Raw genomic sequence first — 27,526 nt, forward strand, 5'->3', positions numbered from 1 at the left:
CTCAAACTCAAACAGAAAATTGCATATGACAGAGCTCCAAAACATCTGGAACCTCTTTCTAAGAAAGACACTGCAAGGATCGAGGGACCTAATTGTTGGGACAGAAAAGTGACTGTCCTTAAGCCGAAGCCGGACCGAGATCTTACATTGTGGAAACAAAGCATGGACAAAGAGTGAGGGGGAACAGGAGGAGACTTCTGAAGGTTCCCGGGATCTGTAAGAAATCTTCTGATGCGGCTGAGGCTGCAAAGCAGGTGGATACATCGAAGGAGCACAGACCTCAACCACCAGCAATTTCTGGGATTACTGAACCTCTTCGAAGATCAACAAGAGTTAGACGACAACCGGACAGGCTGATTGAAAATGTTTAATGTTGTGTGATTGTTGCTAAAATTGTTGTAGAGATGCTTGTTGTCATAAAAAATGGATAGATATTGATAAGAAGTGAAAATAATTGATAACAAAACAAAAATATAATAATAAGAATAAAATAATAATAATTATTAAAAAAAGGCATAGGCATTGTTTAACGTTTGAAAGGGAGATGTAATGATAGCAGTTATATCATTGGCCACTAGTTAGCAGTATTGCCTGACGTGTGTTTTGGTTACCAGACGAACAAGTGTGTCTGCACATAGACGAGAATGCAAGTCAATAAATAAATAGACACAAGCTTGCAGCGTCACGTTGCCTGCGTGACTTCTTAAGATAGAAGACGGAACATTACAGTAACCATTAAAAAAACGTAAAGTAACCATAAAATTATTTAAAAAAACGTAACGTAAATATACTAAAGCTGTTGCTTTATGTTATTTACAAAGAATTTTTGTTTAAAATCCCCCTCGCTCTTCTTCTTGTCATTTCTATATTATGTACGTATTAATAACTGTGTTTGGTTTGCTAATGTGAATAATGTTTTTTTTTTTTTTACAAAAAAACGTATGAGTAAATATTTATCATCTCATCAATAATTGCACAACAGAGTACTGAGTTTCGAGATCCTCACAATAGTAGTTCTCAAAATCATATTATTTCTTATGAATTTAGCTTAGTTAAGGGATATTTTATTGACAATCTAACATCAATTTACAAATATATATATATGTATAGCGTTTTTGACCGAAAGTTGTTGTTATTGTACCTTGTGACGCGCCACTTTCGTTTCCTTCTTGAAGGATGCCGTTTCAAGGCTTATGTGGCTCATAAGCCACTTACATTGGCAATGTCGAAGGTTACTGAACCATGGTCGGCCCGCCAGCAACAGCACTTAGCGGCCATTTCTGAGTTTACGACAGACATTGGGCACGTGGCTGGTAAATGTAACCCTGTAGCTGAGTGATTATCGCGTGCGATTGTATGTCCAGTCCAGCTCGGGGTTGATTTTTCAGAAATGGCTGCCGACCAGTCCGATGATCATGACACCCGCAACCGCAAGACGGTGAGTACGGCTCTTAAACTTGAAGTAGTGATGCGTGGCGGCGGCCCTGCTGTCCTCTGTGTGGCAGACATTAGGACTATGCCTCTCACCCAGCAGGCATAGTGCTTGGGGGCGTGTTCATGAAAATGTTTTTTGGTGCAAATTTATGATTGTGCATTATTCTGTTGTTGCTAGTCTTCAAATAAATGCGAGTTTCCAGTCAGAAGTGTGTGTTCATCCGACTGCCACATAGCAACCATAAATGAAAAAAAAATAAAAATGTCGCGTATACATACTAAAGCTGTTGCTTTGTAATTTATGTAGAATTTTTATTTAAAATCGCCCTTGCTCTTCTTTTTGTCTTTTCTCTATTTTGTACGTATTAATAACTGTGTTTGGTTTGTTAATGTTAATAAAGTTTTTTTAACAAAAACAAATATTCGTAAATATTTATCATCTCATCAATATTTGGACAACAGAGTACTGAGTTTCGAGATGCTTGCGATAATCGTTCTCAAAATTGTATTTCTTGTCAATTTAGCTTAGTTAAGGGATATTTTATTGACAATCTAACATCAATATAAAAAGACAGAAAAAAATGGTGGTGGGGTGGCGCGAATCTTTTTTTTCTTGGTAGGGGCGGGCGTGAAATATTTGAGAAGCACTGCTAGTATATGCAGACATTATATTCATACAATCTTGCAGCCCAATTGAACCACAGCATTGTTGCAAGTTCGGTAGGAGAAACGTAACCTTCCCACTGCTGTTCCAGCAGCGGCTTCTCGGGGCATAGGCGGAAGTGACGTCGGAGCTGACTCGCCAATGTGGCGTTAATTTAGTTTTTTTTAATCAACCGAATTAAAATATTATATAAAATATATATTAAAATAGACCAGCCAGGGTTAAAAAAAAACACAGAGGCAAATAAATATATTTGAAAAATACGTGCTTAAAGCATGACGTCATTAGCAAGCGCGCAGCTTCCGAAGGACTTCGACCACTGTATAATAAAGCCAAGTTGATACATTTTAATATTTTACATAATATATATCCGGTTAATTCCTTAATTTCCAAATTTATTGATATTAGCAATATTTTCTCTTTCTGTGGGAATGAAACTGAAACAATATCTCATTTATTCTTTGACTGTATGATCACAAAGCAATTTTGGGGTGATTTAACGTTTCATTTCTTTAAACCATCTGAAACCCCCTGTGTTCTTAATCTGAAGGATATTGTTTGCGATTATAGTAACCCAAACGATAACAATTTTGCATACTTAATTAATTTAATCATTGTTGATGCAAATTTTTTTTATCCACAAACAGAAATTCTCAAGATCCTCTCCCAGATTTATGCCTTTCCTGATAGAGTTGAAATCCATATTTAATTCGATTAAATTAATTAACAACAAGAAAAGCAACAAAATATTGACATTTTTGAGTGCCTTTTTCCTTTAAAAGCCTTAATTACATATCCAGAGACATTGTTCCTGTTTTACTGTGTATTTTTATTTTATAATATAATTTTTTTTCTACATTCATTATCCTTTGTTGTGAATTCTATTTAAGGATGAAAAATGTATATGTTCGTTCAATACCTGAACTGATCTTGTGATACTGTAGTACTGTCTATTCAAAGTGTTCAATAAAGTTAAAACAAAAAAAAAGGACTTCGACCACATGCACCGACCCGTCCACGCCGAAATAAAAACAAACACCGCTAAATTCTTCTGATTTAGTGTGGAACTGACTGTAATTTTCTCACAGGATTTCCAGTGCTGCTCTAAAGGACTACGACATAATTCATTAAGTCTTTGTGTCCCGATAACCTCATCTTCGCGCGTTGATGATTTTCGACGTAGTTAGCTTAGCTTGTTAGCTAGCTAGCCGCTAACGAAAAGAGGCACATGACTCATCGCCAAGCAGAGATCGAGTGCGGATTTTTTGGAATTATCATTTGAAAATGTGTGAAAGAACGACACCCAAGTATAAAGAAGAACTTTGTGGAATAAAAGAAGAGAACGAGCAACATTTTCAACTGCTGGACGAAGTTTGCAAGCAGCCTCGTGTTGTGCTACACAAAGCAGGTTTGTCTACGTTTTACTCTCATTTGCTTTGTAAAGAACGACTTTCTATCGTAAGCAACATGCATCACAATATCAATTTGTTTGTGGAAATCGTTCAAGGTCATTGCCGTTTTATTTTTAAATGTTGCCTTTTACTTGCCGGTTTGCTGAACATTTGTTGATGCCAAATGAAATCAGTGCAGAAAATAAATGCCAAAGAATAACCAATAGTGGGGGGTAAACTCCATGTTTTTTTAAAATAAAATTTGAACTGATTATTTTACATTTTCAATTTTCTGGTTTTTATATCTTGTTCAAGCAATTCCTTACGGAAGGAATTCTGCCTAACTCTACAAAATGTGCACACTGCGGCGAAAACATCAATGGCGGTTGATCAATTTTAGTGGATAAAACACAAAATATTAAGTTTTTTTTTTTTTTTAAATGAAGTACGTATTGGTCTTATTTGTTTATGAACTTTGTACTGGCTTGGTCGGGTGAGAGTCAAAGAACCTCGGGTGGCCCTGCACAGTTTTGTACACATGTGCGTAGTTTCACCTCATCCAAATATTTAAAATACGTTTAATGCATCCATCCAAGGTTGCACGGATCTCATCGGTGAACAAGCGCATGCTGCAAGGAATGCATCTGCATCTTTGGCTTACTATGGGCTGAAAAATGGAGAACGTCACAACCCCCTTTTCTACCTACAAGTACAGGAATATTTAGTTCCTGGTAATAAAGTTCCTGTGGCCCAGGTGGTTTGCATCTCCCCCGCAACTCATAGTTCTTGATAATTTTTGCAAATGAAAATGATGACGGAACAATGGGAGTTGTTGTTACTTTGTTACTCATTACTGACACCCTATGGCTGTTAAGCGTCATTGCAGTTACAAAATAATTCAGTGAAGTCTAATAATATTATGGTGTATCTTAGTCTATTTTAATACATATTGGATAACTTTAAAATATACGTTATTCAAATATGTCAAAGTGAAAGTGTTGTTGCTTAATTTATGTGTAGGGATTTTGACTCTTCAAACGTTAATTTTGTTTTAAAATTTATTTAGAAACAGAAATTTTATAAAAAAGTAAAAAGGGGAATGTTGGAACGTACTAGCAGGCTAAATGTCATTTTGGGCAAAAAAAAAACCAAACAAAAAAAAACCAAACGTAAATCATGCAATAAATAGCGACTCTGATGCCAGGGCCCCTTTAATTCTTTTAGGGATCCAGATTATAATGAAAGCAAAAAGTACCCACGATGAAACTATCCATAAATGCAAAATGAAATACTTGTAAACATCACTTGAAGGATTTCTATTCTATCAATGACATTATGTTGCGATGGCCCCCAGTGGCCCCCATCAAGATGTTCGGGTCACACCACAGGTGTTCCATCAGACGCACACAATAGCCTGTGTGTGCTAACTTCAGCTCGCTTCCAGAAACGTCTGTGACTATGTCAAGAATTAAATCGGGCATCAGCCGCAACGTGCTTCCTTTTTAAATGCTCGTTTATCACTGCTGTGCTGCTCGGAAAGGGAGGTTTACATCGTAGGACGTAATTTTGTGAAATGCCCCCATGGTCCGGTCCAATTTGGGGTCACACGCATTGCATGCATCACAACATTAATGCGGCAGGCACAAGTCAAGGTAGCACGGTAGAAACAAAAGAAGACAAAGTCGATGCACGAGGTTTGACTTGACCAAACCAAATGTATGTTTGTCTTTTTGTGTCCGACAGAGGTCAGTGAAAACTATCTCCGTTTTGTGAAAGAGGAGCCAGACTTGACTCACATCAAAAAGGAGGAAGAGGAGGAGGAGATCAACAAGTCACCAGTGAAAGTTGTCCCAACAAAGACCGAAGATGTAAACAAGGATGAGAGTGAGGACAACAGAGGGGCGGAGCCGACAAGCAGCAGCTCAAGTCATCACGTGACAACAGAAGGTGATGAAGACCACTGGGGGCCATCACAAGCACATAATGAGGACACATTATCAGACGCTCATGACAATGATGATGATGATGATGTTGATGATGATGGGCAAGCTCAAGGTGAAAGGGCATGTCACACTGACTCATTCACTTCAAAGCTGTCTTTAAAAGGGCACAGAAAAACACACAGTGGTGAAAAACTGTTTTCTTGCTCGGTTTGTGGCAAAAGCTTCATGCATAAGTCAACGTTTACAATCCACACAAGAACACACACTGGAGAAAAACCTTTTTCCTGCTCAGTTTGTGGAAAATGCTTCTCTGAAAGGGGAAATTTAACAGAACACACAAGAACACACACTGGAGAAAAACCCTTTTCCTGCTCAGTTTGTGGTAAAAGATTTTCTCTAAAGTCCCGATTCACAGAACATACAAGAACACACACTGCAGAACCTCCTTCTTGCTTAGTTTGTGGTAAAAGCTTCTCCCAAAAGGCTCATTTAACAAGCCACACAAGAACACACAGTGGGGAAAAATCTTTTTCCTGCTCAGTTTGTGGCAGAAGCTTCTCTCATAAGTCAACTTTAACAAGGCACACAAGAACTCACAGTGGAGAAAAACCTTTTTCCTGCTCATTTTGTGGAAAATGCTTCTCTCAAAAGTCTAATTTAAGAAATCACACAAGAACACACAGTGGAGAAAAACCTTTTTCCTGCTCAGTTTGTGGAAAATGCTTCTCTGAAAAGTCACATTTACAAAGCCACACAAGAACACACAATGGAGACAAGCCATTCAGTTGCAGCGTTTGTGCTAAAAAATTCGCCACTAAACAGCATGCTGCGAGACACGATTGTGATGGTGAGAATATAGGGCTGGGCGATATGACCTAAAATCAATATTGCGATAAATTGAGCAATTTCACCTTGGTAATGATCGATGCACGATAAATTCCCCCCAAAATCAAAATAAATGCAGGAAATGCATATTAACTGTTTTTTTTTTTTTTAACCAACTGGTACACATTACTTTCAATGAAAAATAATAGTACAACAACCATTTGTATAAACATTCCAAATATCTTGCTTTGCATGATTTGAACAATGTCACAAAGAACAGGAGAAAAAGGGTAACTCTCACAAAATCTTTTTCTGCAAATCGATTGTGCCGAGATGCTATCATGCCATTTGCAAAGGCCTAGATTTATGTAAAGGTATGTTGAAAACAATATAAATAATGCCATGTGCAAAGGAGCTAGTCGCCCGTAAACAAAATGCTCATTAGAATGGAAAAAAATGTCAATGCAATGCCAGTGCCAAATAAACAAGTGTGCTTCATTAGGAAAATGCCGTCTCGAGTACTCCGGTGCGCAGTCGTCACTTGTCATCTATGTAATGCACATTCAGGCTCAAACAGGGATCCATGTTGCGACCCGACCACAAGTCGGATGTGGATGCAAAATGCTTGACATGTCTCTGCTCCCGTCCCGATGTTGTCCATATCGGGAAGTACGGTTTGCAACAAATATTTTCGTACCTCTCGTCGGCTACTTTCATGAGGCGTTTAAATCCTGTGCGCTCCACTGTAACTAGAGGAGCTCTATCTTTCGCTATGTGCTAGGCTATCGCGTCCACCTCTGAGACGTTCTCTCGTATGGTGTCGCCTCCGTAATGGGCTGTTGTCACTGGTCCAACCTTGCTTCTCACTTTGAACTTTTAGCACAAGCTCCAAGTCAACAGCATGGTTGTGTTGTGGGTGGTGAAAAAGAAAAGGTTGGACGCGCTGTTTCAGGTGCTTACGACGCACTTTGTAGTTCGTGTTCTTTTGCTTAAACATCGTCTTTTTGGAACCCAAAACATTTCTTAACGACAGATGTCGGAATTTCTTTTCGGGACAAGCACAACAGGAACAACTAACGTTACTTCGTCTTCAGCCGTGTCAGCCGCTTCGGGATTTGAATCGCCAACAACGACGCGTCGTCACGTTTTCTTTCTAGTTCAGCTGGGTGGAGTCACATGACTAAAAAGACTTTTCTTTTTTTTTTAAACACCGGATTTACCGACATGGGCAAAATGATTGTATTAAATTTCAGGAACAGTAAATTTTCGGTTTATCGTCCAGCCCAACGAGAATAGCAGCGATCCTTGAAGCTTAAAAAAAGGACAAAAAAAACTGAAGGAACCGACTCTTTGTGGAAAGATGTAAATGTGATTTTGAACAAAATATGCAAAATTAAATTTTGCTAAGTTTTTATTGACATTAAGCCGGTGTGATCATTGCCAGAATAACCAATGTGTCTGAGTGATGATGATTTTTTTTGTGATTTTACATCAAGTTGTAAATAAAATTAATTGCCTTTGCCTGGAACAACATTTTTTAACATTATGCTTTTCAGTTGTCTTTTTAATCGCACCTAATGGAAAAGGTGTGAGAAGAAACGGTGCTCATGAAATCGGTGCCTTCCACAATCATCAATAAAATCACTTGTTCCACTTGCTCAACTGGCCTTCATTACGCTGTGAAAAGGTGAAAAACAGAACTACAAGTCGAACTATAAAAAGAACCAGAAAGAGAAACGCAAATCGTCTCAGTTTCTCTCAAAGGTTTTGGAATGTCAGGAGTTGGCAACTTGATGGCGACTGGAGTCAGCGTTTATTTGTCACCACGGAGGAGATGATCCGCATCACGCAGTTCGTTGCTGCTGCTGTCTTAATTGGACCCTGGAGGTCACCTGCCAGCATCCCTGAATTTCACCGGCGGATCTTCAGCTATCCCACGTCTGACCCCAGATTGTTGTGGAATTTTCAGCAGTTAGGGAAGATCAATGAGATAGTCTGGAAAATAAATTGTCCTTTGGGTCAGTCTGCAGAGTGATCTCAGTGGGAGAAGTGCTGGGAAGATACTGATGCACACAGGAAGATGATTTATTTGACAGGAACTTTGTAATCTTAAAACAAAAAGATCCTTTTTCTGCGTTGAGCCTACTCATCAGTCAATGTCGTGTTGTTTTGGCTTCACAAAGAATCCTCGAGTACAAGAAGCGAAAGGCACTTTCTTCAAAAGCAGATGGCCACAATAAATAACAAAAACCTTAATGCAAAATAATTTTCCAGAACATTAAGATTGAAAAAAATAGTGACACAAATATTTAAAAAGTAACGACAGTAACGATTAAACATTGAATACGAAAGTATTACTGAAATAGTTCAATGAATCTAGAAATAAATAATCACCGTAGTTTAATGAATAATGACATATTTAAGTTATAAACACTGAAATCATTCTTTAACACTAACATTTAGAGAATAAAACAGTGATTTTAAAATACGTAACCACGTCGCTGGCGAAAAACCCTGAAAAAAGGCAAAGGTGCAAACATGTCATAAAGTTTCACTTTATCATCCCAACTGTTAATAATCGGAAAATACATTTGGAATACTGTCCAACCGACGACATGGTGGCAGATGTTTTAACAAAACCAGCAACAAAAGTAAAATTCAATACATCTCGCAAGTTCATATTTGGGAACTAAAATGTTTGATCACGTGCATACGGTTTAAATCGTACGGGTTTTTTTTCTATGTTGAGAAGAAGATAACAATGATTTGCATCGCAAATGGCGACATCTGTCGGTGAGTTGGTGATAGTGCTCCACAAAGCCAGCAGCCAATCATATCACAGCGGGGTGTGTTGTTCTTCCGCTTTCGTGCTGAACAAACTGCGGTTTTCACGAAGGAGATCCATTCAGCCATTTTCTCGATGGAAAAGAAACGACGCCATCTTTCATTTGTCTCGTCGAACAAAGAGAAGCTCACGAGTTATCGCCAGGCAAAGACCAAGTGCGGATTTGTTGAGATTGACGTTTGAAAATGTGTGCTAGAACGACACCCAAGTACAAAGAGGAACTTTGTGGAATAAAAGAAGAGAACGAGCAACATCTTCAACTGCTGGACGAAGTTAGCAAGCAGCCTCGTGTTGTGCTCCACAAAGCAGGTTTGTCTACGTTTTACTCTCATTTGCTTTGTAAAGAACGACTTTCTATCGTAAGCAACATGCATCACAATATCAATTTGTTTGTGGAAATCGTTCAAGGTCATTGCCGTTTTATTTTTAAATGTTGCCTTTTACTTGCCGGTTTGCTGAACATTTGTTGATGCCAAATGAAATCAGTGCAGAAAATAAATGCCAAAGAAAAAACAATAGTGGGGGGTAAACTGTGTTTTTCCCCCCAGTTTAAAATTCGAACTGATTATTCAACATTTTACATTTTCTAGTTTTTATATCTCGTTAAAGCAATTCCTTATTGAAGGAATTCTACCTGACTCTAAAAAAATGTATACACTGTGGCGAAATTATTAATGGTGGTTGATCAATTCTAGTGGATAAAACACTAATAAGAAAAAAAAAATTACGGATTTATTTTTTCACTTTGTACTGGCTTGGTCGGGTGAGAGTCAATGAACCTCGGGTGGCCCTGCACAGTTGTGTGCACATGTGCGTACTTCACCTCATCCAAACATTTAAAATACATTTAATGCATCGCGCATACTAACTCGGGCATGCTAGCACTGACACTCTTCTGCCCTGACCATGTGTAGAACTGAAAATATGGTGTAGACAGTGAGCTAAACAATTTTCCAAAAAAAACACAAAGCGTAAAGAGGTCTTCCTTCATGTTTTTCTGGAAGTCCTTTTTGTGAAACTGCAAACAAATACAGAGAATGACAAGGAAAACAAGTGGATATATATATATATATATATATATATATATATATATATATATATTTAACACAAAACATGTATCTCTCATGCCATTCGTATCCCCAAAAGAAATAAAAACAATACAAAAACAGTACTGATGCATTCTGGGAGCCTCAGCCAATCAGATGGCTGGTTAGAGAGATGTGAGTGGTGTGCTTTGGGCCATGTGTTTTTATTTATTTTTTTGCAGTCTGTTGTTTAAACCTGTGATGTATCTTGCTTGCAATAACATTAATGATAAGACAGACGACAACACCGTGGACAGCTGCCATTTTGTCCAGCTTTCTCCTGCACCATCTCCAAACACCGTATTCACCAAATATATATGTCACAGTCAATTTGAAGCAAAGATGTCTCAGATTTTGGCCGGCAGGGTGTGCTAACATGCACTCTGAAATACCTCAAGGGGAACATGCCCGATGGTCGAGCGAGTTGCTCAGTCCATACAATAGGCGTGTTGCATTACAAGAAGCCTAGTTTGTTTTGGGGAAGATTTAGGACAGGGGTCTTCAATCCTGTTCCTCGAGGGCCAGTGTCCTGTCCATTTTCCACCTCTCCCTGGTGCAACACACCTGAACGATCATTTTCTAGCTTCTGCAGACCTTGTTGATTATCGGATCATTTGAATCAGCTGTGTTGCAGCAGGGGGAGATGGAAAACCTGCAGGGACACCGGCCCTCGAGGAACAGGATTGAGGAACTCTGATTTAGGACTTTAAAGTGCGCCTTATGGTCATGAAAACACGGTACCCACTATCTCTTAATGCAAAATGAAATACTTGTAAACATATTTCACTTGAACGATTCCTATTTTATCAATGACATTATGTTGCGATGGCCCCCAGTGGTCCCCATCAATAAGTTAGGGTCCCACAACAGGTGTTCCATCAGACGCACACGATAGCCTGTGTGTGCTAACTTCAGCTCCCTTCCAGAAACGTCTGTGACTATGTCAGGAATGAAATCGGGCATCAGCCACCAAGTGGTTCCTTTTTAATTGCTCGTTTATCACTGTTGTTGTGCTGCGAAAGGGAGGTTTACATCGTAGGACGTAATTTTGTGAAATGCCCCCATGGTCTGGTCCAAATCGGGGTCGCACGCATTGCTCCGTGTGCGGCAGGCACAATTCAAGGTAGCACTGTCGAAACAATATAAGACAAAGTCGCCGCATGAGGTTTGACTTGACCAGACCAAATGTGTGTTTGTCTTTTTGTGTCTTGCAGACGTCAGTGAAAACGATCTCCGTTCTGTGAAAGAGGAGCCAGACTTGACTCGCATCAAAAACAAGGAGGAGGAGGAGATCAACAAGTCACCGGTGAACGATGTCCCTATAAAGACTGAAGATGAAAACAAGGGTGAGGGTGAGGACAACAAAGGGGCGGAGCCTACAAGCATCAGTTCAAGTCATCACATGACAACAGAAGGTGATGCTAATCACTGGGGGCCAACACAAGCACATAGTGAGGAGACATCATCACGCTGTTTTCATGATGATGATGATGATGATGACGATTCTGATGATGATGTTGACCATGACCATGACAATGTTGATGGGCAAGCCAAAGGTGAAAGGGCATGTCACACTGACTGTTGGGTATGTCCTCACTGTGGGAAATCATTAACTTCAAAGTCGTCTTTAAAACGGCACACAAGAACACACAGTGGAGAAAAACCCTTTTCCTGTTCAGTTTGTGGCAAAACCTTCTCTCGGAAGTCTAATTTAACGATCCACACAAGAACACATAGTGGAGAAAAACCTTTTTCATGCTCAGTTTGTGGCAAGAGTTTCTCTCTCAAGTCAAGTTCAATGAAACACATAAGAACACACACTGGAGAAAAACATTTTTCCTGCTCAGTTTGTGGCAAGAGTTTCTCTCGAATGTCAAGTTTAAGAATGCACACAAGAACACACAGTGGAGAAAAACCTTTTTCCTGCTCAGTTTGTGGCAAGAGTTTCTCTCGAAAGTCAAGTTTAACAGAGCATATTAGAACACACAGTGGAGGAAACCCATTTTCCTGCTCAGTTTGTAGCAAATGTTTCTCTCAAAAGTCTCATTTAACGAGCCACACAAGAACACACAGTGGGGAAAAACCCTTTTCTTGCTCAATTTGTGGTAAAAGCTTCTCTCGAAAGTCTAATTTAACAATCCACACAAGAACACACAGTGGAGAAAAACCTTTTTCTTGCTCAGTTTGTGGTAAAAGTTTTTCTCTTAAGTCACGATTAACAAAACATACAAGAACACACAGTGGAGAAAAACCCTTTTCCTGCTCAGTTTGTAGCAAAAGTTTCTCTCAAAAGTCTAATTTAACAAGCCACGCAAGAACACACAGTGGAGAAAAACCTTTTTCCTGCTCAGTTTGCGGTAAAAGTTTCTCTCGAAAGTCAAGTTTAACAGAACATATAAGAACACACAGTGGAGAAAACCCCTTTTCCTGCTCACTTTGTGGCAAAAGCTTCTCTGATAAGTCAACTTTAACAAAACATAGAAGAACACACAGTGTGGGAAAACCTTTTTCCTGCTCAGTTTGTGGGAGACGCTTCTCTGTAAAGTCAAATTTACGAATCCACACAAGAACACATAATGGAGACAAGCCATTTAGTTGCAGCGTTTGTGCTAAAAAAAATCTTCACTAAACAGAGTGCTGAGAGACACGATTGTTCTGGTGAGAGTTGCAGCGATCCTTCAAGCTTAAAAAAAGGACAAAAAAAACCCTGAAGAAACCCGACTCTTGTCGACAGATGTCAAATTTCTTTTCGGGACAAGCACAACAGGAACAACTAACGTTACTTCGTCTTCAGCCGTGTCAGTCGCTTCTGGATTTGAATCGCCAGCAACGACCGCATTGTCAGTTTTCTTTCTCGTTCAGCTGGGTGGAGTCACGTGACTACAGCCGCTCAAGCCGTCTTAAAGGGGCATGAACATAGCTGCAGACAGAAAGGACTTCTTTTTTTTTTAAACACAGAATTTACCGACATGGGCAAAATGATTGTATTAAATTTCGGTCACAGTAAATTTTCCGTTTATCGCCCAGCCCTATGAGAAGAGCAGCGATCCTTGAAGCTTAAAAAAGACAAAAAAACTGAAGGAACCGATTCTTTGTGGTAAGATGTAAATGTGATTTTGAATAAAATATGCAAAATTAAATTTTGCTAAGTTTTTATTGACATTAAGCCGATGTGATCATTGCCAGAATAACCAATGTGTCTGAGTGATGATGATTTTTTTTTGTGTGTGCGTTTATATCAAACATGTAAATAAAATTAATTGCCTTTGCCTGGAACATTTGTTAACGTTATGCTTTTCAGTTGTCTTTTTAATCGTACCTAATGGGAAAGGTGTGAGAAGAAACAGTGCTTTTGAAATCGGTGCCTTCCACAATCATCAATAAAATGACTTGTTCCACTTGCTCAACTGGCCTTCATTACGCTGAGTGAATAGGTGAAAAACTGAACAAGAAGTTGAACTATGAGAAGAACAAGAGAGAGAAATGCAAGTAGTCTCAGTTTCTCTCAAAGGTTTTGGAATGTCAAGAGTTGGCAACCTGATGGCGACTGGAGTCAGCGCTGGTTGTCACCACGGAGGAGATGATCTGCATCACGCAGTTTGTGGCTGCTGCTGTCTTAATTGGACTCTGGAGGTCACCCGCCAGCGTCCCTGAATTTCACCAGCGGATATTCAGCTATCCCAAGTCTGACCCCAGATTGTTGTGGAATTTTCAGCAGTAAGGGAAGATCAATGAGATAGTCTGGAAAATAAATTGTCTTTTGGGTCAGTCTGCAGAGTGATCTCAGTGAGAGAAGTGCATGGGAAGATACTGACGCACACAGGAAGATGAAGATTTATTTGACAGGAACTGTGGAATCTTAAAACAAAAAGATACTTTTTCTGCGTTGAGCCTACTTATCAGTCAAGGCCGTGTTGTCCTGGCTTCACAAAGAATCCTCTCGTACAAGAAGCGAAAGGCACTTTCTTCAAAAGCAGGTGGCCACAATAAATAACAAAAACCTTACTTGCTAAATAATTTTCCATAACATTAAGATTGAACAAAATAGTGACAAAAATATTTAACAAGTAAACACAACTCACACAAATAACATACGATTGTATGTTAAGTCGAAACATTGACTTCTCATTTTCTATGTAGCCCGACCGGCAAGTCATTCCTCTTCATTTGAGCAACCTTCAAAAGAACATCTCCTTCCTGCAGGTTCGGCTTCTTGGTCCTCCCTATACAACGAAACTGAATTCCACTCATATACTCCTTTTCCCAGCGATCCCAGAACATGTTAGCGAGGATCTGGACTCGCTGCCATCGACTCCTCAAGAGATCGCGTCATTGAATTGGCCAGGTGGTACATGCGGTGTGCCAACCTTCTGGGTCAGCAGCATAGCAGGAGTGAGTATTACAGGCTGATCTGGATCCGTGGAGACAGAAGTGAGGGGCCCTGCATTGATAATTGCAGTAACCATGAAAGTCACCAAAACTTCGTGTGTGAGCCTAGCATGGCCATGTTGAAGGAGCATGGCATGCAGGATACGGCATACAACACCAACCATGTTCCACCCATGCGAGAGCCATGCGGGGGATTAAACTTCCATTTGCACTCCTGTTCTGCATGATAGTTAATCGATTTGTGAGTTGTGGCAACCGCTTTTGTCGGTCTGCAGCTCTCTGCCGGCACTCACAAAGTTCGTGCCATAGTCCGATCGGAACCGCTTCACAGAGCTTCTAATGGCGAAAAAAAACGCCTGAGCGAATTTATGAAGCATGACGTATCCATATACTCGATCACCTCAATGTGGACCGCCCGCGTACACATGCAGGTAAAAATGACTGCCCATCTTTTGGCATTGACTTGACCACCTCTAGTTTTTCGCAACATCACCAACCCGGGGCCAAACACGTCCAGGCCGACATATGTAAAGGGTAGATCTGTACATAGTCGGTCGGTAGTCAAGTCAGCCATGATCTGTTCTTCCTGTTTCCCTCGCCGCTCGCAGCAGGTCACACAGTTGAAGATGAAGCTACTGATCGCTCTCTTTCCCCCAACGATCCAGAATCCGGCTGCCCTGATGGCTCCTTCCGTGAAATGTCTGCCCTGGTGACAAACTCTCTCGTGGAAGCGTCAGATCAGCAGCTGAGTAACGTGACGTCTGCTAGGAATGCTAGGAATGGTGCAACTCATCGGATGTGATCTGGGCTCTCGCTAGCTGACCTCCAACCCTGAGGATTTGATCAGGATCAATGAAAGGACAGAGCTTGCTGAGTGGGCTTGCCTTAGGGATTGGTCGCCCCTTTTGTAGACATTTGATATCCTCTGCATATATTTCACCCTGTATGGTACGAATGATTGTGGCTTTGGCCTGTTTGACCTCCTCTTTGTTGATGTGTTCACAGCACATGTGAAAGCCGTGACAATTGTTGTCCTTGGACCCCTTGGTAAAGGACTTAGCGATGTGTCCAAGTCGTGCAACAGCCTTTAGGAGGCGATTCCAAGCAGAGAACCGTTCGAAGCGTGTACTTCCAAGTTTGCTGTGTAACAAATTGGTGACACAAGTGGTGGCTTCTGTCCGTACAGCTACATCTGACCCAGGATTAACAAGACTAAAAGTCTTTTCTGGGGATCGATTCTTTGTTCTGGTCGTGAGGAAAGCAGGTCCCGTTACCATGTAGAAAAGGCCAGCTGCTCTGCCGGCAATGAAAGAATGGCATGATCAGCTGGGTTGTCGGTGGTGTGCACATAGCACCACTGATTTGCCTTAGTGGAACGTCTGATGCGCTGCACACGATTGTGGACATAAACGTACAAGCGACTTGCCTCATTGTAGATGTAGCCAAGCACCACCTTGCTATCGGTGAATAACTTGACATCATCCAAAGCCACGTCCAACTCCTCTTGGAGCAGATCTGCTATCTCCACAGCCAATACAGCGGCACAGAGCTCGAGTCGTGGAACTGTGATCTCAGGTGTGGGGGAAAGCTTTGCTTTCCCGAAGATGAACCCTACTTCGCTGTGACACTTGACATCTGTCACTTTCAGATAAGCGACTGCACCTATAGCTTTTGTGGAAGCGTCACAAAAAACACACATTACTTGTCTCTGAGCTGCAGACAGAGGGAGTGACGTGTACATTCTTGGAATTTTCAGCTCTTGTAAGTCCTTCAATGCATCTTTCCATTTTTGCCACTCTTCTTGACTCTCTTTTGGGAGTGGTGCATCCCAGTCACTACCATTGCGAGTAATGTCTCTGAGTATAGATCGACCCTGAATGCTGACGGGTGCAGCAAATTCCAGAGGGTCGTATAAACTGTTCACAGTAGACAGTACGCCACGTTTTGGGAATGGTCTCTCACAGGTGTCCACTCGAAACTGGAATGTGTCCGTGGACAGGTCCCAGCCAAGGCCCAGGCTGCGTTGCATGGGTGTGAAATCCTGCCCAAGTTCAATCCCTTGCAGCTCCTTGGCAAGGTCTTTATTTGGAAACGCTCTCATGACATCAGGGCTGTTAGATGTGATTTTGTGCAATCGTAGATTGGATTGAGCTAGCATGTGTTGCGCTCTCTCCAACACGTCAACTGCTTCCATCACACTGGAGAATGACTTGAGTTCATCATCGACATAAAAGTGGCGTTCAACGAAGAGTCTCACATCGGCTCCATACTCCTCTTCTCCTTCCACGGCCGTCTTCTTCAGCCCATATATGGCAACGGCTGGTGACGGGCAATTTCCAAACACGTGGACTTTCATGCGGTACTCCACAATGTCCCCGTCGATTTGATGGTTGTGAAACCACAGGAAGCGCAAGTAATTACGATGTGTATCTTGAACTAAAAAGCTGTGGAACATTTGTTGTATATCAGCCATTATCGCTATAGGTTCCGATCTGAAGCGTACAAGCACACCAACCAAACTGTTGTTCAGATCTGGGCCCCTAAGCAGCACATCATTAAGGGATGTGTTGTTGTGCTGAGCACTCGAGTCGAAGACTACTCTGATTTGGCCTGGCTTCTGGGGATGGTAGATACCAAAGCTTGGCAGATACCAGCATTCTTCATCATATTTCAGAGGAGGGGCTACTTCTGCATGTCCATTACAGAACATCTGTTTCATGAATTCCACATAGTGGCCCTTCATTTCTGGTTTCTTCTTCAAGGTACGCCGAAGTGAAAGAAGACGGTTGAGTGCTTGTTCCCTGTTGTTCGGCAAGCGCTGTCTTGGAAACCGGAAAGGAAGTGGCGCCACCCAGCTGTTTCATTCATCCTTAGAGAAATGTTCACTCATGATGCGAAGGAAGATTTCCTCCTCAACTGATAGTGCCAGTCTATGGTCATCTACGGGATGGCAAAAAATCTGCTTGTTGAGCTTGTCGTGGGCTGACCTTCTGTGAAGTTGTTTGGGATGTTCACCGACAAACCTCTCTTTAGCACAGATGCTGTTCACGTAGGGTGTAAAGAAGCTGGCTCGACCATTCTCCAGGATACTGGTCCTGAAAGTGTTCACAATGGGTTTGTGGGCTCCCTTGAGGCACACATCTCCGATAATTACCCATCCCAAATCAAGGCGTTGGGCGTATGGTGCATAATGTGGCCCATTGCATTGACTGCGGACTTTGTGGACTCAAATGATATCCCGTCCCAGCAGCAGAAGGATTTCAGTCGAAAGGTCAAGAGGGGGTATCTTGGAAGCAATTGTTCTCAGATGGTGATGATGTATGACAGCCTCGTGAGTTGGAATTTCCTCTCTGTTATTTGGTATCAGATTACACTCAATGAGTGTTGGCAGTGCTAGGGAAACTGCGCCGTCCATAGACTCTATCATAAAATCTGGGGCTCTTCTTTCCACTGGTCTCTGTTACGCCAGAGCATGTTTTCAGCGTGTAGGGGCAGACCATTCCTTGAACGCTAAACATGTCAAAGATCGCGGCTTTGGCCAGTGACTTGTTACTCTGGTTGTCCAATACCACATACATTCTCTTCTTCTGTTCAGGATGTCCTTTAGGATACACCATTACCAGACACATTTTGGAGCATGACCTTCCGCTTAAACCCTCCCCGCAGACCTCTGAGCAGCTGGAGGCAGTTACAGGCGAGTTCTCATTTTCCTCCCCGCAATTGCCCCCTGCTGAAGTGATGAGTTCTCTTGGCATCCAAGGAGGTGGACCGTCATGTAGGGCTGAGATGTGGTGGTCACTGTTGCACTCAGCGCAGCAAATGTCAATCTTACAGTCCCTGGCTTTATGGCTTGTTGACATACAACATCTGAAGCAAATATATAAGGCTCTTTCAGGAAACTCTTCCTTTCTTCCAAACTCTTCATTCTGAAACCCCTACATTTCCTGAGAGAGTGTGGTTTCTTGTGAAGGGGGCCGTTCTTCTCTGGGTCTATGAGGGAGTTGTCTTCATCTGAGGAGTTGGAGGCCTCAACCTCTGTTTTTTTTTTTTTTGCTGAGACAGGAAGTTTAGCTTTCCACTGCTTAGGTGAAGGCTTCTCATCCTTGCAGGGCGCTGTGCTGAAACCTTGGAGGGAAAAACTCGGATCCATTCTCATGTCTGCTTGACTATTCACGAAATCAACAAAAAATGAAAAAGGGGGATATAGGACGAGTTGCTCTTTCTTGTATGCCGTCCCTCGGCTAACCCATGTGTATTGGAGATTATGTGGAAGTTTCTCCACAATTGAGTTTATGCCTCTAGCTGAGTCAAGGAAACTGAGACCTGGTAGGTAACCTTCATTCTTTGCGGCTTCTATCTCAAGGAGAAGGTCTGCAAGCTCCTGAAGATGTTAGTTATTTTTGGTAGTGTTTTTTGGTAAATCCTTCAGATGTTGAAACAATGAAGCCTCAATCACCTCTGGAGAGCCATAAGCCTTATCCAAACGTTGCCATAGCTTGTTGAGTCCGGCTGTTGGATCGCTGACATGGACCGCTCTGATCCTCAGACCGTGTTCAAGGGACTCCCCGCCAAGCCACCTGGTGAGTAAATCCAGCTGCTCGCTAGGTTTGAGCTTCAAGCCTTCAAGGGCATTGTGGAAAGAAGATTTCCATGACATATAGTTCTCTGGACGATTGTCAAACACTGTGAACCCTGCGTTGAGGAGGTCGCGTCGAGCGAGGAAAGCGACTAGGTCAGAGACGTCTGTAGACTTGAGTGCGTGCTTGTCACTGACCTTGTGTGGTGAACTCGCTGTGCTGATGTCCTGTGGTAAGTAGGGAGTGAAATCATCGTCGTTGGCATGAGGAGACATTTGTTGGAGCGTGGTTTGAGGATGCTTGAAACTTTGTGTGGTAAGTGGCAATACGTGCCGCAACACGTGCCGATTGGCATCAAAGGTGTCTTCGTGTTGGGGTTGTAAAGTATTTCCCGTCTCTCTTTTATCATTATATTAATCTTTTATTCGATGGCTGAAGTGCGCATTAATAGAGCCATTTGTACGTTACTTAAAATCCGCTGGTGATAAAGGAGACCAATAGCTGCATCACTCTCAGCGTTTTGGTTTTCTGCAGCAGCTTCGAGCACCTTTGCAGTCGCCAGTGCATCTTCAGCTTCGCCTTCTTCTTTAAGAGCGTTCAGTGTTGCATCAATTTGCGTGCGTTGAACCATCATGTCATTTTGGAGTTTTGCATATTCAGCTTTTTTTCCGTCCAGCTTCCACCTTTGCTCGTGCTTCTGCTGCGATCTGGCTTGAATTTGATTTGGCAGAGCGATGCGAGGATGATGCTCTTTTTGCATTTGACTTGGAATAACGTGAAGATGACCCATTTGAAGCTCCACATTCTGACCTATTTTCCAAGTTAGATATTTCATGTCGGTCGGACATACTGCTGGAGTAGTGTGTAGGACATCCACACTTGCGCTCTTGATATGGAAACCTTTTCAATCTTCTGCCCTGACCATGTGTAGAACTGAAAATATGGTGTAGACAGTGTCGAGTGACGCGCGTTGTCAGGCAAATTGATAGAACATATAGGAGGTAATATAGTATGAATTGGGCTAAGACCGAGTAGAAAGGTCACTAAATTTAGCCTTAACAAACAATTCTCAAGAATAGACACGAGATGGCGACAGTGCCGACGGCACGCCAGCTCAGATGGGGGTCTTATTGTTAATAAAAAATAGTTAAAACATACACATATCAAAGTCAATGCCTCAAAATGCTCTTGCTATGTTCAACACATGACTTACGATGAATCACATAACACGAATGGATTGGGGGAAAACCCCTAGTTAACTTAGACAGCCAGTCAGAGTGACTCACAGGGGAAAACCCTAGTTGGGCCGGATGACTCGCTGCATAGTTAGACAGTTAGTCAGGATGACTAGTTGTTCTAATGTTGGAATGATTATTGCTTTTACCATGTATTGTATAAGAAACATGCAACTTTTGAAAGAATGATCAAGTTACATATTTAGCCATAATGTATAAAATGGTTTTGCTTTGAAACTGCTTTGTGTATGAACATTACTTGTTGTCAGGTTCGCCAATTTGACATATAGGGGTCGTAGCTAAAAGAAGAGAGGCATTCAGCTCAAGTGGAAACAGAGAGGTTAACAAAGTTTATTTGGCAACTTCATCTTCCTTCTGTTCCCTGATGCTTTTCACACATTCCCTTTTATAACATCGGGGAATCAGATTACACTTCAAGAAATCAGATTACACTCGAGGGTGGTACAGTTCGTCTACTAAAAACTGGTTTAGTCCGGTTTATCGTTGGCGTGCCGCTGTGAGTCGCAGCTGACTTTGACGTCAACTTCCTCTATCAGGACCCAGCACGATGTTGATTACTTCAGACTTTGATGCCAACTTCTTCTATCAGGCCTCATCACAATGTTGTTTACTTCATCCTCACTTCTGAAGAAGTGCCGCCGCCCTGCCAATTGCAGACACCTCCCTGCAGTAGAGGTGTCCTCCTGTACCTCCACTCTGACTGTAAACACTCAGCATAGTTCACTCTATTAAACTGCAACATGTTCTATGCACTACATATTAAAATAAGCTGCATCACGGCAAATGTATAATAACCTCTTCATATTATTCTAACACTTGTGTACATTATTACTTTCCGATGATGACACATGATGAAGAAGAAATGGAAAAGTGTATAACCTGTTGATTACAAAGAGAGAATGTAACAACATGTGTATTATGTATCCAATGTATTGAGCTGCATTGTATTACATTGGTTGGGTTTAACTAGTGAGCTGAGAGGATCAGAGAAAAACAAGTCAACGCCCTGGTTAGTGGTAAGGGAATGGAAAAAAACTAGCTGTGAGTCAGTGGGACTATCCACTCGTGACTATGAATCATGGAAACTTTGAGGCAAAGCAGGACTATGTAAGCCTCGCCCGAGAGGCACTAAGGGCTCTCTTTTCGCATTTCATGGGGACACTTTGACGGAGGATTCTATTTTTGTGCATTTTTCCCCTTTTTCGGGACTTAGGCTTTTTTCCACCTTCTCTCGCCCCGGCCGGACTCTGGTCCCTCGGCGGGATGGGTTTTACCTTTCCTCTATCGATTGGACACCACTAAAAAGGCTTAACCCCGATAAGGTAACAAAACCGAAGAAATAACTTTGTCCAAAGTTATTTCTGTTTTTTCCCCTCTTATTTCGCCTTATCGCTAGAATTCGAACCCTGGGGCTCTTCGGGAACTGATCACTCTCAGGAGGCTCACTATTTAAATTCAGACTTGACATATGATGATTTAAAAATCTTTTAACCCCTCTTTTCTATCTGTTCCTCGTCTTCGATGGAATCTTTCTTATTTCTCGCACCGATTGTGACTGCGGGGACTCTGTGATGCCGTCGGGTTTGTCCTTTCTGTATCCCGCAACTGGCGGGTTCGGATGTTAAAACACTTCCTGGATGTATGTCACACGATCCCTTGTGTTCCTAAATAAATCTTGTAAGATTTTCGATTCTAAAAAACTATCTCTGTCATTCTTATGATTTGATTCATTCTCACCACTCGACCCTTTACATACGTGAGCGAACGGCTAAGTACCGACAACCTAAAAATAAAAATAAAGTAATAAAGTTTACTCCGGCTTTGAGAAACAAATCCGTGCGGTCCTCACAAGGGCAACGAAAATCCACTCGGTCAATAACAAATGCAAACAGATTCACTGAGGCGAAGCTGCCGTAAAAACGGAGTGGTCGGATCGCGGAGCTCCCGATTCGGTGGCCCCGCGAGCGACGGAAGACCGGATTGGCTCCGTAAAAGATTATAAATCTACGCGCGTAGATGTAAAAAGAACAATAATAATTACAGGGCAGTTAGCGAACCTAGGCGAGTTCGCCTCGACACCGGCTTAAAAAGTAAATAGTGGGGCTTGAGGCGGAGGAAGGGTGCGCGGCGGCGAAGGGACTCGTTCTTTTCCTCTTCCCCGCCGCCCTTCACCTGCTTCCACCCCCACCCCTCTCGGACCCGTTGGACGGAGAGCCGGCACTTGGGAACCAACGATCCCGATGTGGTCCCCGACCCCGGGTAAGCGGAATCTGACAACAACGAGCTCAACAATTTTCCAATAAAAACACAAAGAGGAGTGAGTGTCTTACGTCACGTTTTTATGGAAGTCCTTTTTGTGGAACTGCAAACAAATACAGAGAATGACAAGGAAAATATGTGGATAAGGAAACAGATCTAAATATATATATATATATAGATATATATATATATATATATGCAAACACACAAAACATGTGCTAACCTTGACTGTTATTGGATGAAATAATATTTAAAGATACATTCAACCACAACAAAAGGAAACACAAAATACTGGCAGCTTAAAGGTAGCAAAAAAGCTTGTAAAATAAGAATGTCCGCTGAACTAATAATCATACTGCATAAAAATGTGCTTAATTATATATGTACTCACAGATTGTGCCAAAAATGTGCTCAATCAAGGAGGATGCAGTATGAAAGAAAATAAAGCCGCCTTCATTGACGTGTGTCTGTTCAAAATGGCGCCCGTGTTAAAAATAAATGCTTCGACAACCTTCACCACTAAATGTCACTGACGTCACATCTCTTCTAATTTCTGGCTCCAGAATAGATGCGAATAAGGGATTTCTTCCAGTAGCGGCTCGACAAACCAATGAGAGATGTCATGGCAACATAGCTAATCGACGACGTGAGGGGAGGGATTTCACTGGTCACCACACCTTTGAGTCACGGTTTCAAATCAAAACCAAAAATATCTCTGAACAGCTTACAAGCAAACAATGAAACAAAGAAATAAAATTTACACAAAACATGTATCTCTCATGCCATTCATATCCCCAAAAGAAATAAAAACAACACAAAAACAATACTGAGGCATTCTGGGAGCATCTGCCAATCAGATGGCTGGTTGTGAGTGGTGTGCTTTGGGCAGTGTGTTTTTATTTTTGTCTGTTGTCTAAACCCGTGATGTTTCTTGCTTGCAATAACATGAATGATAAGACAGACTACAACATCGGGGACAGCTGCCCTTTTGTCCAGCTTTCTCCTGCACCATCACCCAACAAACGTATTCACATAATGTATATGTCAAAGTCAAATCGAAGCACAGATGTCTCAGATTTTGGCCAGCAGGGTGTGCTACCATGCACTCTGAAATACCTCAAGGGGAACATGCCCGATGGTCGAGCGAGTTGCTCAGTCTATATGATAGGCATGTCACATTACAAGGCGCCTCATTTGTTTTGGGGAAAATTTAGGACTTTAAAGTGCGCCTTATGGTCGCGAAAATACGTTACCCATGATGAAAGTATCTCTAAATGCAAAATGAAATACAGTGAAACCCCGCTACTTCGCGGTTCACCTTTCGCGGGTTCAGTGCTTCGCGGGTCTAAAAAATATTCGGGGGCATTGTAGTTTCGCCGAGCGGCACAAGGGGGCGCTGAAGCGGTTAGACGGCCGGCGTGCGCCGAAGAGGAGAGTGGACGAAGAAGAGAGTAGACGAAGAAGAGCAGGTTCCCCCGGACACGATTTGTGGCGACGTTTCACGCGGTTCGGACCGTATCAGAGCTCCGGCCGGCGTGAGTGGCAGTTAAGCCGTAGATGAGCATCTTCCCCGGGCACGGGCGGTGCCAAGCGGGCCCTAAGTTTAACCGAATGGAAGCTCCCGAGGAGGAGGGCATGCTCGCGTCACAGTAAGCCGAAGAGGAGCACCTTCCCCGGGCACCGGCGGAGCGCGAGGCTGTCAGTTATGAATGAATAAATAAATAAATGAAGAATGCCACCTTTCATTTCACAGTCATGATCCGTGCCTGTCATGATCCGTGCCTGTCATGCCGCGTGTGTTTTTGTTTTTTCAGCTGTGTGGGCGTTCCTCCAGCGATCGTCTCGTCAGCTGCTGCGAGACGCGCTGATTACACTGACTATATTGTGATTATAATAAATATCTTTGTCTCACCACCTTTTTTCCCGTGTCTGCGTTTGGAGAGTCCTGTTCAATCCTCCAGCTCTGCTGGAGGATCATAACATTCACAGGGCACACCGGACGGCGTACCAGCAGGTAAAAGTCGAAGTAATTAAATAAATACAAAAAGAAGTAATTGAATAAATACAAAAATAATGGCTGGGGAATAAAAAAATAAGTTTTAATAATAATTTTTTTTTGTTATAACATGAATTTCACTCTCTCTCTCTCTACCAGTATATATATATATATATATATATTTTATTTTATTTTTTTAAGCATTTTTGAAGGTGTGCCGCTACTTCGCACCTATATATATTTATATATATATATATATATATATATATATATATATATATAGGTGCGAAGTATATATGTACACGGTGTTTTCTTTTGTCTTTTTTTTTTTTTTTTTTTTGAAGGTGCGACGCTACTTCGCGGATTTTCAGTTTTCGCGGGTGGTCTCGGTCCCCATTAACCGCGATAACCGGGGGTTCACTGTACTTGTAAACATATTTCACTTGAACGATTCCTATTCTATCAATGACATTATGTTGCGATGGCCCCCAGTGGTCTGTATCAATATGTTAGGGTCCCACAACAGGTGTTCCATCAGACGCACACAATAGCCTGTGTGTGCTAACTTCAGCTATGTCCGGAATGAAATCGGGCATCTCCCGCAACGTGGTTCCTTATTAATTGCTTGTTTATCACAGCTGTGCTGCTAAAGGGAGGTTTACATCGTAGGACGTAATTTTGTGAAATGACCCCATGGTCCGGTCCAAGTCGGGGCCGCACGCATTGCTCCGTGTGCGGCAGGCACAAGTCAAGGTAGCACGGTAGGAACAATATAAGAGAAAGTCGCCGCATGAGGTTTGACTTGATTGAATCAAATGTGTGTTTGTCTTTTTGTGACCGACAGACGTCAGTGAAAACGATCTCCGTTCTTTGAAAGAGGAGCCAGACTTGACTCACATCAAAAAGGAGGGGGAGGAGATCAACAAGTCACCACTGAACTTTGTCCCTATAAAGACTAAAGATGAAAACAAGGATGAGAGTGAGGACAACAGAGGGGCGGAGCCTACAAGCAACAGTTCAACTCATCACATGACAACAGAAGGTGATGCGAACCACTGGGGGCCATCACAAGCACATAATGAGGTCACATTATCAGACGCTCATGACGACGATGATGAGGATGATGATGATGATGATGATGATGAGCAAGCTAAAGGTGAAAGGGCATGTCATACTGACTTTTGGGTATGTTCTCACAGTGGGAAATCATTAACTTCAAAGTTCTCTTTAAAACGGCACACAAGAACCCATGGTAAAGAAAAACCTCTTTCCTGCTCAGTTTGTGGCAAGAGTTTCTCTTTTAAGTCAGCTTTAAAATGGCACACAAGAACACACAGTGGAGAAAAACCCTTTTCTTGCTCAGTTTTTGGCAAAAGTTTATCTCAAAAGTCAAGTTTAAAACGGCACACAGGAACACACAGTGAAGAAAAACTTTTTTCTGCACAGTTTGTGGAAAATGCTTCTCTCAAAAGGCACATTGAACAGAACACAAAGTGGTGAAAAACCTTTTGCTTGCTCAATTTGTGGCAAAAGCTTCTCTGATAAGTCTACTTTAACAAAACAAAGAAGAACACATAGTGGAGAAAAAACATTTTCCTGCTCAGTTTGCGGAAAATGCTTCTCTGTAATGTCTCATTTAGTAAGGCACACAAGAACACACAGTGGTAAAAAAACCCTTTTTGGTGGAAAATGCTTTTCTCAAAAGGCAAATTTAACAAAACATACAAGAACACACAGTGGAGAAAACCCTTTTTCCTGCTCAGTTTGTTGCAAAAGTTTCTCTCAAAAGTCTAATTTACGAAGACACGCAAGAACACAGAGTGGAGAAAAACCCTTTTCCTGCTCAGTTTGTGGCAAAAGCTTCTCTGGAAAGTCTAATTTACGAATCCACACAAGAACGCACAGTAGAGAAAACCCTTTTTCCTGCTCAATTTGTGGCAAGAGTTTCTCTCGAAAGTCGCATTTACGGATCCACACAAGAACACACATGGAGAAAAAACATTTTCCTGCTCAGTTTGTGGCAAAGGCTTCTCTGGAAAGTCAAATTTACGAATCCACTCAAGAACACACAGTGGAGACAAGCCATTTAGTTGCAGCGTTTGTGCTAAAACATTCTCCACTCAACAGCATGCGGAGTCACAATTGTGCTGGTGAGAATAGCAGCGATCCTTGAAGCTTAAAAAAAAGAAAACAAAAAACTGAAGGAACTGACACTTTGTGGTAAGATGTAAATGTGATTTTGAATAAAATGTGATCAATTTAATTTTGCAAAGCTTTTTTATTGATATTAAGCCAATGTGATCATTGCCAGAATAACCAATGTGTCTAAGTGATGATGATTTTTTTGTGTTTACATCAAACATGTAAATGAAATCAATTGCCTTTGCCTGGAACAACATTTGTTAACGTTATGCTTTTCAGTTGTCTTTTTAATCGCACCTAATGGAAAATGTGTGAGAAGAAATGGTGCTGATGAAATCGGTACCTTCCACAGTCATCAATAAAATCACTTGCTCAACTGGCCTTTTTTCTGAGCCTTTGTGTTCGTGGAGTCAATTCAAAGTCTAATATCGAAAACAGTGTCAGTGTGAAAATGTTGGTTTCTGATTGCAAAACTTACATTCATGAATAAAAACCTAGCCCTATGTATTAAGATAAGATAAGATAAGATATCCTTTATTAGTCCCACAATGGGGAAATTTGAGGTGTTACAGCAGCAAGGATATAGATCACACAGAGTCGGCGGCGTAATGTAGCCGTTAATGTATAACATTAGCAGCAGACATTCATAAAAAGCATGCAAATATACACAGTATAAACGTATCTAAGTGTAAGGAAACACTCCTAATGCCTGTCTATTAT

General features: G+C 41.7%; 1 protein-coding gene and 1 long non-coding RNA gene across 2 annotated transcripts in view; both read left to right on the top strand.

Annotated features, from left to right (window-relative positions):
- Positions 1-27,526, top strand: part of LOC148341616 (uncharacterized) — a 287,045-nt gene that overhangs the window by 152,786 nt on the left and 106,733 nt on the right. The gene's annotated exons all lie outside the window — the stretch shown is intronic.
- Positions 1,391-27,255, top strand: LOC148341622 (uncharacterized). Its single transcript, XM_088283051.1, has 5 exons — positions 1,391-1,438; positions 9,312-9,411; positions 11,402-11,533; positions 25,509-25,706; positions 27,245-27,255. Exons 1-5 carry the CDS (start codon positions 1,391-1,393, stop codon positions 27,253-27,255), a joined length of 489 nt encoding a protein of 162 aa, XP_088139177.1.

The sequence above is a fragment of the Idiotropiscis lumnitzeri genome, chromosome 2 (genome assembly GCF_059441095.1).
Source record: "Idiotropiscis lumnitzeri isolate Australia: NSW breed Sydney's pygmy pipehorse chromosome 2, RoL_Ilum_1.0, whole genome shotgun sequence".
NCBI lineage: Eukaryota > Metazoa > Chordata > Actinopteri > Syngnathiformes > Syngnathidae > Idiotropiscis > Idiotropiscis lumnitzeri.

Bases quoted from the DNA above. Each gene is read 5' to 3' on its own strand.
- LOC148341622 (XM_088283051.1), top strand. From the start codon at position 1,391: ATGGCTGCCGACCAGTCCGATGATCATGACACCCGCAACCGCAAGACG. The intron at 9,412-11,401 runs GTTTGTCTACGT...TGTGTCTTGCAG, and splicing joins TGTTGTGCTCCACAAAGCAG to ACGTCAGTGAAAACGATCTC. The intron at 11,534-25,508 runs GTGAGGGTGAGG...TGTGACCGACAG, and splicing joins GACTGAAGATGAAAACAAGG to ACGTCAGTGAAAACGATCTC.